This window comes from Rattus norvegicus, chromosome 3, assembly GCF_021556685.1.
Source record: "Rattus norvegicus strain SHRSP/BbbUtx chromosome 3, alternate assembly SHRSP_T2T, whole genome shotgun sequence".
NCBI classification, from domain to species: domain Eukaryota; kingdom Metazoa; phylum Chordata; class Mammalia; order Rodentia; family Muridae; genus Rattus; species Rattus norvegicus.
In genome coordinates, this window is record NC_141536.1 from 165,578,915 (window position 1) to 165,596,731 (window position 17,817).

At 41.0% G+C, this 17,817-nt stretch overlaps 1 protein-coding gene across 12 annotated transcripts in view; it reads left to right on the forward strand.

Annotated features, from left to right (window-relative positions):
- The window catches only part of Zfp931 (zinc finger protein 931), an 87,734-nt gene that overhangs the window by 65,182 nt on the left and 4,735 nt on the right, over nucleotides 1-17,817 (forward strand). For 3 of the 12 annotated variants that reach the window (XM_087645897.1, XM_087645910.1, XM_087645917.1), the window contains one exon: nucleotides 1,836-2,166. In XM_087645897.1, coding sequence (XP_087502023.1) covers nucleotides 1,836-1,872 — 37 coding nt within the window. In that variant the 3' untranslated portion in view covers nucleotides 1,873-2,166. Of the gene's footprint in view, nucleotides 1-1,835; nucleotides 2,167-14,394; nucleotides 16,515-17,817 lie in introns of those variants that run through there. The other 9 variants (XR_015680225.1, XR_015680232.1, XM_087645891.1 and 6 more) reach the window with 7 other exon arrangements.

The window sequence follows — 17,817 nt, forward strand, 5'->3', positions numbered from 1 at the left end:
GCATTGTTGTTCATATGGGGTCTCGAGCCCCTTCAAGCTCTTCCAGTTCTTTCTCTGATTCCTTCAACGGGGGTCCTGTTCTCAGTTCAGTGGTTTGCTGCTGGCATTCGTCTCAGTATTTGCTATATTCTGGCTGTGTCTCTCAGGAGAGATCTACATCCGGCTCCTGTTGGCCTGCACTTCTTTGCTTCATCCATCTTGTCTAGTTTGGTGGCTGTATATATATATGGGCCACAAGTGGGGCAGGCTCTGAATGGGTGTACCTTCTGTCTCTGTTTTAATCTTTGCCTCTCTATTCCCTGCCAAGGCTATTCTTGTTCCCCCTTTAAAGAAGAAGTGAAGCATTCACATTTTGATCATCTGTCTTGAGTTTCATGTGTTCTATGCATCTAGGGTAATTCAAGAATTTGGGCTAATAGCCACTTATCAATGAGTGCATACCATGTGTGTTTTTCTGTGATTGGATTACCTCACTCAGGATGATATTTTCCAGTTCCAACCATTTGCCTATGAATTTCATAAAGTCATTGTTTTTGATAGCTGAGTAATATTCCATTGTGTAGATGTACCACATTTTCTGTATCCATTCCTCTATTGAAGGGCATCTGGGTTCTTTCCAGCTTCTGGCTATTATAAATAAGGCTGCTATGAACATAGTGGCACACGTGTCTTTTTTATATGTTGGGGCATCTTTTGGGTATATGCTCAAGAGAGGTATACTTGGATCCTTGGGTAGGTCAATGTCCAATTTTCTGAGGAACCTCCAGACTGATTTCCAGAATGATTGTACCAGTCTGCAATCCCACCAACAATGGAGGAGTGTTCTTTCTCCACATCCTTGCCAGCATTTGCTGTCACCTGAGTTTTTGATCTTAGCCATTCTCACTGGCGTGAGGTGAAATCTCAGGGTTGTTTTGATTTGCATTTCCCTTATGACTAAAGATGTTGAACATTTCTTTAGGTGTTTCTCAGCCATTCGGCATTCCTCAGCTGTGAATTCTTTGCTTAGCTCTGAACCCCATTTTTTAATAGGGTTATTTGTCTCCCTGCGGTCTAACTTCTTGAGTTCTTTGTATATTTTGGATATAAGGCCTCTATCTGTTGTAGGATTGGTAAAGATCTTTTCCCAATCTGTTGGTTGCCGTTTTGTCCTAACAACAGTGTCCTTTGCCTTACAGAAGCTTTGCAGTTTTATGAGATCCCATTTGTCGATTCTTGATCTTAGAGCATAAGCCATTGGTGTTTTGTTCAGGAAATTTTTTCCAGTGCCCATGTGTTCGAGATGCTGCCCCACTTTTTCTTCTATTAGTTTGAGTGTACCTGGTTTGCTGTGGAGGTCCTTGATCCACTTGGACTTAAGCTTTGTACAGGGTGATAAGCATGGATTGATCTGCATTCTTCTACATGTTGACCTCCAGTTGAACCAGCACCATTTGCTGAAAATGCTATCTTTTTTCCATTGGATGGTTTTGGCTCCTTTGTCAAAAATCAAGTGCTCATAGGTGTGTGGGTTCATTTCTGGGTCTTCAATTCTGTTCCATTGGTCTATCTGTCTGTCTCTGTACCAATACTATGCAGTTTTTATCACTATTGCTCTGTAATATTGCTTGAGTTCAGGGATAGTGATTCCCCCTGAAGTCCTTTTATTGTTGAGGATAGTTTTAGCTATCCCGTGAACCCCATTTTTTAATAGGGTTATTTGTCTCCCTGCAGTCTAACTTCATGAGTTCTTGTATATTTTGTATATAAGCCCTCTATCAGTAGGATTGGTAAAGATCTTTTTCCTATCTGTTGATTGCTGTTTTGTCCTAACAACAGTGTCCTTTGCCTTGTAGCAGCAAACCACTGAACTCAGAACGGAACCCCCATTGAAGGAATCAGAGAAAGAGCTGGAAGAGCTTGAAGGGCCTTGAAACCCCATATGAACAACAATGCCAAGCAACCAGCGCTTTCAGGGAGTAAGCCACTACCCAAAGACTATACATGGACTGACCCTGGGCTCCAACCTCATAGGTAGCAATGAATAGCCTAGTAAGAGCACCAGGGGGAGGGGAAGCCCTTGGTGCTATTATGACTGAACTCCCAGTGAACGTGATTGTTGGGGGAAGGGTGGTAATGGGGGGAGAAGGGGAGGGGGAGGGGTTAAGGGGATGATGCCCCAGAAACCGGGAAAGGGAATAAAAATCGAAATATAAATAAGAAATACTCAAGTTAATAAAGAAAAAAAATCCAAAAAAAAAAAAAAAAGAATAGGTCGATCTGCATTCTTCTACGTGCTGACCTCCAGTTGAACCAGCAACTTGTGCTGAAAAGGCTATCTTTTTTTCCATTCGATTGTTTTGGCTCCCTTGTCAAAAATAAAGTGACAATAGGTGTGTGGGTTCATTTCTGGGTCTTCAATTCTCTTCCACTGGTCTATCTCCCTGTCTCTGTACCAATACCATACAGTTTTTATCACAACTGCTCTGTAATACTGCTTGAGTTCAGGGATAGTGATTCCCCCCGGAAGTCCTTTTATTGTTGAAGATAGTTTTAGCTATCCTGGGTTTTTTCTTCTTCCAGATAAATTCGCAGATTGTTCTGTCTAACTCTCTGATGAATTGGACTTGAATTGTGATGGGGATTGCATTGAATCTGTAGATCGCTTTTTAAAATGTCCATTTTTACTGTATTAATCCTGCCAAACCATGAGCATGAGAGATCTTGCCATCTTCTGAGATCATCTTCAATTTCTTTCTTCAGAGACTTGAAGTTCTTATCATACAGCTCTTTCACCTGCTTGGTTAATGTCAAACGGAGGTATTTTATATTATTTGGGACTATTATGAAAGGTGCCATTTCCCTAATTTCTTTCTCACCTTGTTTCTCTTTTGTGTAGAGGAAGGCTTCTGATTAATTTGAGTTAATTTTGTACCCAGCCATTTTTCTGAAGGTGTTTATACGTTTTAGTAGTTCTGTGGTGGAACGTTTGGGATCACTTAAATATACTATCATATCATCTGCAAAGAGTGATATTTTGACTTGTTCCTTTCCAATCTGTATCACATTGATCTCCTTTCGCTGTGTGATTGCTCTGGCTAGGACTTCAAGAAGTATAATGAATAAGTAGGGAGAGAGTGGACAGCCTTGTCTAGTCACTGCTTTTAGTTGAATTGCTTCAAGTTTCTCTCCATTTGTTTTAATGTTAGCTACCTGTTTTCTGTATATAGCTTTTACTATGTTTTGGTATGGGCCTAAAATTCCTGTTATTTCCAGGACTTTTATCATGAAGGGGTGTCGAATTTTGTCAACTGCTTTCTCAGCATCTGATGAAATAATCATGTGGTTTTTTATCTTTCAGTTTGTTTATATAGTGGATTAGGTTGACGGTGTTCCGTATATTAAACCATCCCTGCATATCTGGGATGAAGCCTACTTGATCATGATGGATGAGTGTTTTCATGTGCTCTTGGATTCAGTTTTCAAGAATTTTATTGAGTACTTTTGCGTCGATATTCATAACATAAATCGGTCTGAAGTTCTCATTCCTTTTTGGATCTTTGTGTGCTTTAGGTATAAGAGTAATTGTGGCTTCATAGAAGGAATTCGATAGCACACTGTCTGTTTAAATTTTGTGGAATAGTTTTGGATAGTATTGGTATGAGGTCTTCTATGAAAGTCTGATAGAATTCTGCACTGAATCCATCTTGACCTGGGCTCTTTTTTGTTGGGAGACTTTAATGATTGCTTCTAATTCTTTCGAAGTTATGGAGTTGTTTCAATGGTTTACCTGTTCCTGATTTAACTTTGGAACCTGATATCTGTCTAGAAATTGTCCATTACCTCCAGATTTTCAAGTTTTGTTGAATATAGTCTTTTGTAGTAGGTCTGATGATTTTTTGAATTTCCTCTGATTCTGTTGTTATGTCTCCCTTTTCATTTCTGATTTTGTGAATTTGGACAAACTCCCTGTGTCTTCTGGTTGCTCTAGCCATGGGTTTATCTATCTTGTTGATTTTCTCAAAAAACCAGCTTTGGTTCTGTTGATTCTTTGTATAGTCCTTTCTGTTTTTACTTGGTTGATTTCAGCTCTGAGTTTAATTATTTCCTCTCTTTTACTCCTCCTGAGTGTATTTCCTTCTTTTTCTTCTAGAGCTTTTAGATATGTGTCAAGCTGCTGACATATGCTCTCTCCTCTTTCTTTCTGCAGACTCTCAGAGCTATGAGTTTTCCTCTTAGCACGGTTTTCATTGTATCCTATAAGTTTGGTTATGTTGTACCTTCATTTTCATTAAATTCTAAGAAGTGTTTAATTTCTTTCTTTATTTCTTCCTTGACCAGGTTATCATTGAGTAGAGCATTGTTCAACTTCCAGGTATATATGTGGGTGTTCTTTCCTTGTTGCTATTGAAGACCAGCTTTAGCCGTGGTGGTCTGATAGGACACATGGGATTATTTCTATCTTTCTGTATTTGTTATATGATCAATTTTGGAGAAAGTAGCATGAGGTGGTGAAAAGAAGGTATATCTTTTTGTTATAGCATATAATGTTCAATAAATATCTGTTTAAGTCCACTTGGTTCATGTCTTTGTTTAGTCTGACTATGTGTCTGTTTAATTTCTTTTTCCATGACCTGGCCATTGGTGAGAATGGGGTGTTGAAATCTCCTAGTATTCTTGTGTGAGGTCCAAGGTGTGCTTTGAGCTTTAGTAAGGTTTCTTTTATGTATATAGGTGCCCTTGTATTTGAAGCATAGATATTTAGGATTGAGATTTCATCATGGTGGATTTTTCCTTTGGTGAACATGAAATTTCCTTCCTTGTCTTTTTTGATGCCTTTGCTTGAAAATTGATTTTATTTGATATTAGAATGGTTGCTCCAGCTTGGTTCTTCAGACTATTTGCTTAGAAAGTTGTTTTCCAGCCTTTTACTCTGAGGTAGTGTCAGTCTTTGTGTCTGAGGTGTGTTTCCTGTAGGTAGCAAAATGCTGGATCCTCATTACATATCCAGTTTGTTAGTCTGTGTCTTTTTATTGAGGATTGAGTCCATTGAGGTTGAGAGACATTAAGGAATAGTGATTTTGCTTCCTGTTATATACATATTTGGATGTGAGATTATGTTCGTGTTCTTGTCTTCTCTTTGTTTTGTTGCAAGACGATTAGGTTCTTGCTTTTTCTATGGTGTAGCTTGCCTCCTTGTGTTGGGCTTTACAATTTATTATCCTTTGTATGGCTGGATTTGTAAAAGATTGTGTGAATTTGGTTTTGTCATGGAATATCTTGGTTTCTCCATCTATGTTAATTGAGAGTTTTGCTGGACACAGTAACCTGGACTGGCACTTGCGTTCTCTCAGGGTCTGTATGACATCTGTCCAGGATCTTCTGGCTTTTATAGTCTCTGGTGAGAAGTCTGGTGTAATTCTGATAGTTCTGCCTTTATACATTACTTGACCAGTTTCCATTACTGCTTTTAATATTCTTTCTTTGTTTTGTGCATTTGGGGTTTTGACTGTTATGTGACGGGAGAAGTTTCTTTTCTGGTCCAATCTATTTGGAGTTCTGTAGGCTTCTTGTATATTTATGGGCATCTCTTTCTTTAGGTTAGGGAAGTTTTCTTCTATGATTTTGTTGAATATATTTACTGGTCCTTTGAGTTGGGAGTCTTCACTCTCTTCTCTATCTTTTATCCTTAGGTTTGATCTTCTCATTGTGTCCCAGATTTCCTGTATGTTTTGGGCCAGTGGCTTTTTCCCTTTTCCATTATCTTTGAGTTGTGTCAATGATTTCTATGGAATCTTCTGCTCCTGAAATGCTCTCTTCTTTCTCTTGTATTCTGTTTGATGCTTGTATCTACAGCTCCTTGTCTCTTCATATATATATATATATATATATATAGATAGATAGATAGATAGATAGATAGATATAGATATAGATATAGATATAGATATAGATATAGATATAGATATAGATAGATAGATATATATCTCCAGGATTGTCTTCCCTTGTACTTTCTTCATTTTTCCTATTTCCATTTTCAGTTCCTTCACCTGTTTGATTGTGTTTTCCTGTAATTCTTTCAGGGATTTTTGTTTTTCCTCTCTAAGGGTTTCTACTTGTTTATTTGTGTTTTTCTGCATTTCTCTAATGGAGTTCTTTATGTCTTTCTTAAAGTCCTCCATCATCATGAACAAATGTGATTCTAGATCTTGCTTTTCTGGTCTGTTTGGATATTCAGTGTTTGCTTTGATGGGAGAATTGGGCTCCTATGATACGATGTAGTCTTGGTTTCTGTTGCTTTGGTTCCTGCACTTGCCCCTTGCCATCACGTTGTCTCTGATGTTACCTTGTTCTGCTCTTTCTGACATTGGTGAGACCGTCCTATAAGCCTGTGTGTCAGGAATGCTATAGACCTGTTTTCCTGTTCTCTTTCAGTCAGTTATGGGAACAGAGTGTTCTGCTTTCGGGCGTGTAGTCGTTCCTGTCTACTTTTCTTTAGGAGTCCTATGGATGTGAGTCCTGATTCTACCAGGCAGGTCACTTGGAGCAGAAATGTTGGTCTTACGTCTGGTCTCAGGCGTTAAGTCTTTCCTTGAGGGCTGCGTTTCAGCTCTCTGTGAGGGCAGCATCCAGAAAGGCCTGACCCACCTTTGCTCAGGACCCTGTGCACAGGGGTACAGATGGCACTAGGTGTTTTTCTCTAGCATCAGAAATGTGGGCAAAGAGTATTCTCCTCTGGCTTCCCAGACATATCTGCCCCTCTGAAGGTCTAGCTCCCCCTCCCGTGGGATTTGGATGCAGAGAGCCTTTTGACCAGGTTCCTTAAGATCCCGGTGGTGTCTGGACCGCATTGGGACCTGCAGATTGAGTACCCCTATCTTCTTGTTCCCAGAGGCCCTATACAGTTTCCTCTTGGGCCAGGGATGTCGGCATGGGTGGGCAGTACTGGCGGTCTCTCCTGCCCTGCAGTCTCAGGAGTGCCCACCTGTCTGGGCGGTGAGCTCTCTCTTCCCTGGTGTTTCACAGCAGGGAGCTGTGAGCCAGGATCAGAGAGGTTTGGTTCCCAGCTAGAAACCTGAAGTGCCCGGTCCCAGAGGAATTTTGCCTTTGTGAGCCCTGAGTCCACCAGGAAGGTCACTTGGAGCTGAAAAGATGGTCTTACCTCTAGTCTAGGGCCTGGAGTCCGTTCTCAGCAGGGTTTCTGCTCTCCATGAGGGCAGCAAGGAGAAGATCCTGCCCTGCCTTCGCTTGGGACCCTGTGCACATCAGGCCCAGATGGTGCTAGGCACTAAGCATTTTCCTCTAGAGTCAGAAATGTGGGCAGACAATTATCTCCTCTGGCTTCCCAGGTGTGTCTGCCCCTCTGAAGGGTTAGCTCTCCCTACAAAGGAATTTCACTGCAGGGACCCTTCCGATCTTGGCTGTGTCTGGACCACAGCATTTAGTTGACCATTTCTTTAGGTGCTTCTCAGCAATACGGCATTCTTCAGCTGTGAATTCTTTTTTTAGCTCTGAACCCCATTCTTTAATAGGGTTGTTTGCCTCCTTGCCATCTAACTTCATGACTTCTTTGTATATTTTCAATATGAGCCCTCTATCAGTTGTAGGATCTTTTCTAAATTTGTTGGTTGCCCTTTTGTCCTAACAACAGTGTCCTTTGTTTTACAGTAGCTTTGTAGTTTTCTGATATCCCATTTGTAGATCCTTGATCTTAGAGCATAAGCCATTTGTATTTTGTTCAGGAAATTTTTGCCAGTGCCCATGTGTTCAAGACTCTTCCCCACTTTTTGTTCTATTAGTTTGAGTGTATCTTGTTTGATATGGAGGTCCTTGATCAACTTGGACTTAAGCTTTGTACAGGGTGATAAGCGTGGATCGATCTGCATTCTTCTACATGCTGACCTCCAGGTGAACCAGCACCATTTGCCGAAAAAGCTATCGGTTTTCCATTGGATGGTTTTGGCTCCTTTGTCAAAACTCAATTGACCATAGGTGTGTGGGTTCATGTCTGTGTCTTCATTTCTATTCCACTGGTCTATCTGCCTGTCCCTGTACCAATACCATACAGATTTTAATCACTATTGCTCTGTAATATGGCTTGAGTTCAGGGAAAGTGATTCTCCCAGAGGTCCTTTTATTGTTGAGGATAGTTTTAGCTATCCTGGGTGTTTTGCTATTCCAGATGAAATTGAAAATTGTTGTGTTTAACTCTCTGAAGAATTGTATTGGTATTTTGATGGGGATTGTATTGAATCTGTAAGTCGCTTTTAGTAAAATGGCCATTTTTACTATATTAATCCTGCCAATCCACGAGCATCAGAGACATTTGCATTTTCTGAGATCTTCTTCAATTTCTTTCTTCAGAGGATTGAAGTTCTTATCATGCAGATCTTTCACTTTCTTGGTTAACGTCACACCGAGGTATTTTATATTATTTGGGTCTATTATGAAGGGGGTCGTTTCCCTAATTTCTTTCTCGTCATGTTTCTCTTTTGTGTAGAGGAAGGCTGCTGATTTATTTGAGTTAACTTAATACCCAGCCACTTTGCTGAAGGTGTTTATCAGTTTTAGTAGTTCTCTGGTTGAACTTTTGGGATCACTTATATATACTATCATATCATTGGCAAATAATGATATTTTATCCTCTTCCTTTCCAATCTGTTTCCCCTTAATCTCCTTTTGTTGTCTGATTGCTTTGGCTATAACTTTGAGAACTATATTGAATAAGTAGGGAGAGAGTAGGCAGCCTTGTCTAGTCCCTGATTTTAGTGGGATTGCTTCAGGTTTCTCTCTATTTAGTTTAATATTAGCTATTGGTTTGCTGTATATGGCTTTTACTATGTTTATGTTTGGGCGTTTAATTCCTGTTCTTTCCAGGACTTTTATCATGAAGGGGTGTTGAACTTTGTCAAATGCTTTCTCAGCATCTAAAGAAATGATCATGTGGTTTTTATCTTTCAGTTTGTTTATATAGTGGATTAGTTTGATGGTTTTCTGTTTATTAAACCATCCCTGCATCCCTGGGATGAAGCCTACTTGATCATGAAGAATGATTGTTTTGATGCGTTCTTGGATTGGGTTTGCAATATTTTGAGTATTTTTTGTAGATATTCATCAGGGAAATTGGTGTGAAGTTCTCTCTCTTTTTTGGGTCTTTGTGTGGTTTAGGTATAAGAGTAATTGTGGCTTTGTAGAAGGAATTCAGTTGCTCTCCAATTGTTTCAATTGTGTGGAATATTTTGGATAATATTGGTACGAGGTCTTCTATGAAGGTCTGATAGAATTCTGCACAGAACCCATCTGGACCTGGGATCTCTTTGGTTCGGAGTCATTTAATGACTGCTTCTATTTCATTAGGAGTTATTGATTCAATGGTTTATCTGTTCCTGGTTTAACTTTGTTACCTGGTATCTGTCTAGGAAATTGTCCATTTCCTCCAGGTTTTCAAGCTTTTTTGAATATAGGCTTTTGTAGTAGAATCTGATGACCTTTTGAATTTCCTCTGATTCTGGAGTTATGTCTCCCTTTTCATTTCTGATTATTTTTCCTCTTTTTTTTTTTTTTTGAGCTGGGGACCGAACTGAGGGCCTTGCACTTGCTAGGCAAGCGCTCTACCACTGAGCTATATCCCCAACCCCTATTTCTGATTTTTTTTTAATTGGAAACACTCTCTGTGTTATCTGGTTTGTCTGGCTGGTGGTGTATCTACATTTTGTTTTTCTCAAAGAACCAGCTTTTGGTTCTGTTGATTCTTTGTATAGTCCTTTTTGTTTCTATTTGGTTGATTTCAGCTCTGAGTTTGATTATTTCCTGCCTTCTACTCCTCCTGCGTGTGTTTGCCTCTTTTTGAACTAGACCTTTTAGGTGTGCTGTCAAGCTGCTGATACATACTCTCTCCTGTTTCTTTCTGCAGGCACTCAGAGCTATGAATTTTCCTCTTAGCACAGCTTTCATTGTGTCCCATAATGACTGGGAATGTTGTACCTTCATTTTCATTAAATTCTAAGAAGTCTTTGATTTCTTTCTTTATTTCTTCCTTGACTAGGTTATCATTGAGTAGAGCATTGTTCCACTACCATGTATATGTGGGCATCCTTTCCTTATGGTTATTGAAGACCAGCTTTAGCCCATGGTGGTCTGATAGGATGCATGGGATTATTTCTATCTTTCTGTATCTGTTGAGGCCTGTTTGATGACCGATTATATGGTCAGTTTTGGCTAACGTACCATTAGGTGCTGAGAAGAAGGTATATCCTTTTGTTTTAGGATAGAATGTTCTATAAATATCTGTTAAGTCCATTTGGTTCATGACTTCTCTTAGTCTGTCTATGTCTCTGTTCAGTTTCTGTTTCCATGATCTGTCCATTGATGAGAGTAGAATGTTGAAATCTCCTACTATTATTGTGTGAGGTGCAATGTGTGATTTGTGCTTTAGTAAGGTTTCTTTTATGTATGTAGGCGCCCTTTTCTTTGGACCATAGATATTTAGGATTGAGAGTTCATCTTGGTGAATTTTTCCTTTGATGAATATGAAGTGTCCTTCCTTATCGTTTTTGATGACTATTGGATGAAAATGGATTTTATTCAATATTAGAATGGCTACTCCAGCTTGCTTCTTCAGACCATTTGATTGGAAATTTGTTTTCCAGCCTTTAGCTCTGAGGTAATGTCTGTCTTTGTCTATGAGGTGTGTTTCCCGTAGGCAGCAGAATGCAGGGTCCTCATTGCATATCCAGTTTGTTAATCTATCTTTTTATTGGGGAGTTGAGACCATTGATGTTGAGAGATATTAAGGAATAGTGATTATTGCTTCCGGTTATATTCCTATTTGGATGTGAAGTTATGTTTGGGTGCTTGTCTTCTCTTTGTTTTGTTGCAAGACAATTAGTTTCTTGATTTTTCTAGGGTGTAGCTTGCGTCCTTGTGTTGAGTTTACCATTTATTTTCCTTTGTAGGACTGGATTTGTAGAAAGATATTGTGTAAATTTGTTTTTGTCATGGAATATTTTGGTTTCTCAATTTATTTTAATTTAGAGTTTGCTGGATACAGTAACCTGGGCTGGCATTTGTGTTCTCTTAGGGTCTATATGATATCTGTCCAGCATCTTCTGGATTTCATAGTCTCTGGTGAGAAGTCTGATGTAATTCTGATAGGTGTGCCTTTATGTATTACTTGACCTTTTTCCATTACTGCTTTTAATATTCTTTCTTTGTTTTGTGCATTTGGGGTTTTGACTATTATGTGATAGGAGAAGTTTCTTTTCTGGTCCAATCTATTTGGAGTTCTGTAGGCTTCTTGGATGTTTATGGGCATCTTTATGTTAGGGAAGTTTTCTTCTATCATTTGGTGAAGATCTTTACTGATTCATTGAGCTGGGAGTCTTCACTCGCTTCTATATCTAGTAGTCTTGGTTTGATCTGCTCATGATGTCCTGGATTTCCTGTATGTTTTGAGTCAGTAGCTTTTTCTGTTTGACATTATCTTTGACCATTGTGTCAATGATTTCTATGGAATCTTCTGCTCCTCAGATTCTCTCTTCTATCTCTTGCATTCTGTTGGTGATGCTCGTGTCTACGGCTCCTTGTCACTTCCTTTGGTTTTCTATATCCAGGGTTGTCTCCTTTATGCTTTCTTTATTGCTTCTATTTCCATTTTTAATTCCTTCACCAGTTTGATTGTGTTTTCCTGTAATTCTTTCAGGGATTTTTCCATTTCCTCTCTATAGGTTTCTGCTTGTTTATTTGTGTTTTCCTGCATTTCTCTAAGGGATTTCTTTATGTCTTTCTTGAAGTCCTCCATCATCATGAACAAATGTGGTTTTTAATTCTAGATTTTCTGGTCTGTTTGGATATTCAGTGTTTCTTTGATCGGGAGAATTGGGCTCCAATGATGCCATGTCATCTTCCTTTCTGTTGCTTGGGTTCCTGCACTTGCCTCTTGCCATCACGTTGTTTCTGATGTTACCTTGTTCTGCTATTTCTGACAGTGGTTAGACCATCCTATAGGCCTGTGTGTCAGGAGTGCTGTAGACCTGTTTTCCTGTTCTTTTTCTGCCAGTTATGGGAACAGAGGGTTCTGATTTTAGGCCTGTAGTCATTCCTGTCTACTGTTCTTCAGGTGATCCTGTGGGTATGTGACCTGTGTCCACCAGGCAGGTCACTTGGAGAAGAAAAGTTGTTCTTATCTCTGGTCTCAGGCCTGAAGTCGCTCCTCTGGGGCTGCATTACAGTTTTCTGTGAGGTCATCAACCAGAAGAGACTGCCCCTCCTTTTCTCGGGTCCCTGTGCACACGGGGCCCAGATGGAACTAGGCGTTTTCCTCTACAGTCAGAAATGTGGGCAGCATGTAGTCTATTCCGGCTTCCTGGGCCTGTCTGCCCCTCTGAAGTGTTAGCTCTTCCTCCCACTGGATTTGCGTGCAGGGAGCTTTTTGACTGGGTTCCTTCAGATCAGCGTGGTGTCTGGACCCTATTGGGACCTGCAGTTTGAGTGCCCCTATCTTCCTGTTTACAGAGGCCCTGTACAGTTTCCTCTTGGGCCAGGGATGTGGGCAGGGGTGGGCAGTAATGGCAGTCTCTCCTGCCCTGTAATCTCAGGAGTTGCCACCTGTCTGGGTTGTGAGCTCTCTCTCCCACGAGGTTTGGAAGCAGGGAGCTGGGGGTCATGATCAGAGAGGTATGGGTTCCAGGTAGAAACTGGAAGTGCCCGGTCCTAGAGGAATTTTGCCTTTATGAGTCCTGAGTCCATCAGGCAGATCACTTGGAGCAGAAAATTTGTCTTACCTCTAGTCTCGGGCATGGATTTGCTTTTCAACCAGGTTTCAGCTCTCCATGAGGGCAGCAACTAGGAGGGCCTGCCTCACCTTCACACAGGACACTGTGCACAGTGGACTCAGATGGCACAAGGCAGTAGGTGTTTTCCTCTAGAGTCAGAAATGTGGGCAGAGAGTAGTCTCCTCTGGCTTCCCAGGTGTGTCTGCCCCTCTGAAGTCCTAGCTCTCCCTCCCATGGGATTTGGGTGCAGGGAGCTGTTTGACCAGGTCCCTTAAGATCCAGGCAGTGTCTGGACTGCAGAGGACTTGCAACTTGAGTGCCCATATCTTCCTCTTCCCAGAGGCCCTCTACAGTTTCCTATTGGGCCAGGGATGTGGGCAAGGGTATTCACCATCTTTTTTGATTACTTCTGTTTGAAAGTCTATTTTATTCAATATTAGAATGGTTAGTCTGTCTTATTTCTTGGTACCATATGCTTGGTCCCAAAAATATTCCCAGACTTTTATTCTCAGGAAGTTTCTATCATTATCACTGAGATATGTTTCCTGTATGCAGCAAAATCCTAGGTCCTATTTATGTATCAATCTCTTAGTCTACGTGTTTTCATTAGGGAATTGAGTTGGTGTTGAGTTATATTAGAGAACAATGATAATTGTTTCATAATATTTTAATATTTCTGTTGGTAGAGGTGGAATTTGGTTTGGTGACTATCTTCTTTTGGGATAGTAGAAAGAAGATTAATTGCTTGCTTTGACAAGGGCGCAGTCTCCCTACATGTGTTGAAGTTGTCCGTATATTTTCATATGTAGGGATAGATTTGTGGAAATGTTTTGTGTAAATTTTGTAGGGCAAGTACATTGTTATTTGGACAAAATAGCAAACAACAGACTGGGGAAAGATCTTTGGCAATCATACATCTGATAGAGGGATAATATTCAATATATAAAATAACTCAAGTAATTAGTCCAAGGAATCAAATAACCCTATTAAAAATGGGTTATTAAACAAACCATTTTCAACTAAGGAATATTGAATAGCCAAAAAAGAGTTAGAGAACGGAATGAAAGACAATAACTTCTTGAAATTCTTAAGCAAATGGATGGAAGTAGAAGCTAGTATCCTGAGTGACGTAACCCAGTCACAAATTAACTCACATGGCATATAATCACTGATAAGTGCACATCTGACAACAAGAGGCTGAGAATACCAATAATGCAGCTCTCAGACTATATGAAATCCAAGAATGAAGAAGATCACACCAAAGTGTGAATACCACATTCCTACTCAGTAGGTAGAATAGAATATTCTCTGGGAAGTAGCAGAAGAGAGGGATCTGGGAGCTGGTAGAAAAAATTGGGCCAGTTCAGATTTGGGAGAAAATGAGGGAGACATTAGAGTGTCAGGAATTTGAAAGTAGGTATGTAAAAGTAGGGGAGGGGGAACACGGTATTTTCACCAGAAAGTTCCAGATGCCAAGCACCTAAGAGCTTCCTAGGATATAACAGGGAGGATATTATCGAAACGACCATAGAAGTGGAAATAGATCCTGCAGACACCATATCTAGTTGCTAGGCATGGCCTCCAGTTGAGGGATGGGGAAATCATCCTACCTCAAACAGTAATTCAAAATTCTTCATGTCAAAAGGAAATGCAGGGACAACGAGTGGAACAGAAACAGAAGGAAAGGCCCACCTTGGAATCCATCCCATCTGCTGACGCCAAATTCAGACACTGTTGTGGACGCCAAAAGTGCTTATTGACAGGGTCCTGGTACAGATGCCCCCTGAGATGCTCTACAGGGGTCAAACAAATATCAATGTGATAGACATAGCAAAGCTTGCCTAGCAAGCTCAAGGCCCTGGGTTCGGTCCCCAGATCCGAAAAAAAGAAAAAGAAAAAAAAACAAAAAAACAAAAAAACTTGGAATGGACACATCGATGCTAATGCAGAAGTCAGGGAAAGGACATAAGGAAGTGGTTTACAACCTCATAGGAAGAACAAAAATAGCAAACAAACAGACCACCCAAACCATCCAGAAACTCACTTAGGAGGCAGAAGGATGCAGAGGGCAGTGGGATGGAGGAAAGTGGGTGGGAGAGGGAAGGGGTTGGGGCAGAGGAAATGGGGAACATGAACACATTAGGGGGACCAGGAGTGAAGCCCCATGAGCCAGCATAGTGAATAGATTCAGGGGTTAGGTGGATGGTGAAGTAACACTCTAGACCTGGTATACATGATAGAATCTGAAGACTGAAAGAGATAGATCACATATAAAATGCCCAACAGTGGAGAGAGGGAACTTGTTGAATCTACCTCCAGCAGAAAGACAGGGCATCAAGTGGAGGGATGTGGTTGCCATACCCACAGTCATAGACTCTGCCTTGGAATTCTTCCTGCCTAAAGAAACTGCAGAGACAAAAGTGGAGAAGAGCATGAGAGAAAAGAGGTTCAGTGATATACCCAAATTGTGATCCAGATCAAGGGGAGGCTCTAAGGCCTGATATTATTACAGATGGTACAGTGTGTTTAAAGACAGGGGAGTAGCATGACTACCCTACGAGAGGCCCAGCAAACAGTGTAGGGAGCGGCACATATAGATAAAAGATGGTGCTGATATCTGGTGGTCGTTTGTGTTTAACACCCACAAAGCGCATGTCCTGGCATTTCTCCGGCAGCTCAGGCTAGAGTGATATTCATGCTAATGAGGTATTTCATGCTCCACCAATCCCTAGAGGACAAGTATATAGCCATAGACTGTTTTGTATATAAGGCTGGTGCCTTTGTTGCTCGGGGTCCCCATATCAACAATGAGGTGTTCCTGCAATAAAGGCTGTTGAGAAGAATCCAACGGTGTTGCGTCTTCCTTGCTGGACGAGGTGGGCATTGCAACTGGTGGCCATGTACGGTGACCCAAGGACATCTTCGTGGATTCAGAACTCTTCAGTATCAGGACGGCGACGTCGGTAAGTTCCCAGATGGGATAATAAAGCTCCTGGATAAGGGACAATAAAGTTCCTGGATGAGGGACAATAAAGCTCCTGGGTGAGGGACTATAAAGCTCCCGGATAAAGGGATTATAAAGTTCCCAAGTAGGGACAATAAGGTTCTCTGGAGTAAGCAGAGATGATGAAAGCCTTGGTTTAGAGGCAAAAAGGTTTGTGGAACACAGCAATGTTGTTTTCCCCAATTGATCCTCTGTGTGTTGGACTAGCACTTTTGCCTTTTACCCTTTTTGTATGGTGGTGTTGTTACTGTTTGAATTGCCACCGTCTCGGGCATGAGTGCATTTGCTGGGAAGAGCCCACTAATGATGAGCTACAAGATCGTGTGTAAATAAACATGTCAGCACACCTTGCTCATAAATCGATTGTAAATAAGCTCGTAAAGCATGGGAAACTCACACTCCACCCCGCTCTTGTTAGCTCTTCAGGAGCTACTTGGTCAGCGTAAGCTTAAAATCGAAAAGAAAATCCTGTTGAGTTTTCTTGATGAATGTGACCGTTGTGCTCTGTGGTTTATAGTGTCAGGATCTCTTACTTTGAGAGCATGGGACAAGTTAGGAAAAGATCTGGATAGGGAAACAACACAGGGCAAGCTTAAACCAGGGACAAAGCCACTTTGGCAAATGGTCCGTGCCTGCTTAGAAGATAAACGATGTGAAGAAGCTGTGAGGACAGGTCAGAAAATCCTTATAGAGCAACAAGAAAGTATGTCAGAGGGAGAGAAAGTTTTGAAGGAAGGAAAGAAAAGTAAAGGATGAAAGGGAATAAAAGAAAAGACAGAAAAAAACAAGAAGAGGATAGAGAAGGACAAGAATAATATTTCGGACCTAGAGACAAAGAAAATATATCCCTCTTTAAAGGCATTGACCTTGGGAATGTCTAGTGACTCAGAGCTTAGTGAAAATGACTTGGCAGACCTTGAGAAAGAAACCGCTCGTAAATAAAAGTTCCCCAGATAAGGCCTCCGGGTATGGAGCAAGTGTAGTGAGTAGGAAATTTAATTTTGTGGACCCCGCTGTAGTGGCGGTGTGTTGGTTGATAGCCAACGTTATTTTTTGAAACCTAGTGTTTTATCTGTGCTTGTGCTTGTGCTTGTGCTTGTGCTTGTGCTTGTGCTTGTGCTTGTGCTTGCAGCCCACACAGTAGGGGGGAGAGAAACTAGATGCAGAGCTGCTGCAGCGAGCATGGGGACTTCTCAGTCTCACCCAATTTTTCTGGCTCTTCAAGAGCTGTTTGAAAGAAAAAAGGCTTAGGATGAAAAGAAGCACTATAGAGAGATTTCTTAGTGAGTGTAATGCCATTGCACCTTGGTTCGATATCTCTGGGAATCTCATGGTGGGCAGCTGGGATCAGAAATGCTGTCAACAGGCTATAAAAAAGGGACAGGCTGTTTTAGAAATGCTACAAGAGGAATGATCTGAAAAGGCTGAGAGCAAGGTGGGGGAGGACGCTAAGGAAAACAAGAACAAGAAAGGAATTTATCCATCCCTCAAAGAACAAGGTCAGAGAAAAAAAAATATTCCAGTTACTGCCTTTAGTGGCCTGACCTTCAACATTTGATCACAGAAGGAGAGAGTTCATTAAGAGAAGTTCTTTAAGGGAGCCTACCTTATCTATTGGTCTTATTCCAAGAGAGGAGTCAATCTCCAACATTAAGTTACCTTTCCCGTTGGTCATCATTTACATGGAGAGTGCTTTTGGTCCTATCCCCTCAGCAGCCAGTTCCTGCCTCTATGGTCAAAATGTCCCAGGTTTGTGGACAGGGGAGCCCCTAAAGTAGTTTCAGAAAAAGTCTGCAGCAGACTGTGAGTAACTTTGTTTTGCCATACAGAACTGGCTTTACTCTAGGATGATAAGAGGAGAAAGTCTTGGCATCGGCTCTTTAGCTTACTCCAACTGGAGGCTGTGGCAAAGGTCAAGATTAATGTTTTCTTTTCCATGAGCCCACTGAGACAGTTTTATAAAGGGCTGCTACTGAAGTCCTGAAAGTCCCAGGTTAACTGGTTACAATTCTTTTGTCAGTCACTTGATGAAAAAATCATTTAAAAACATTAAATGACTTTCAG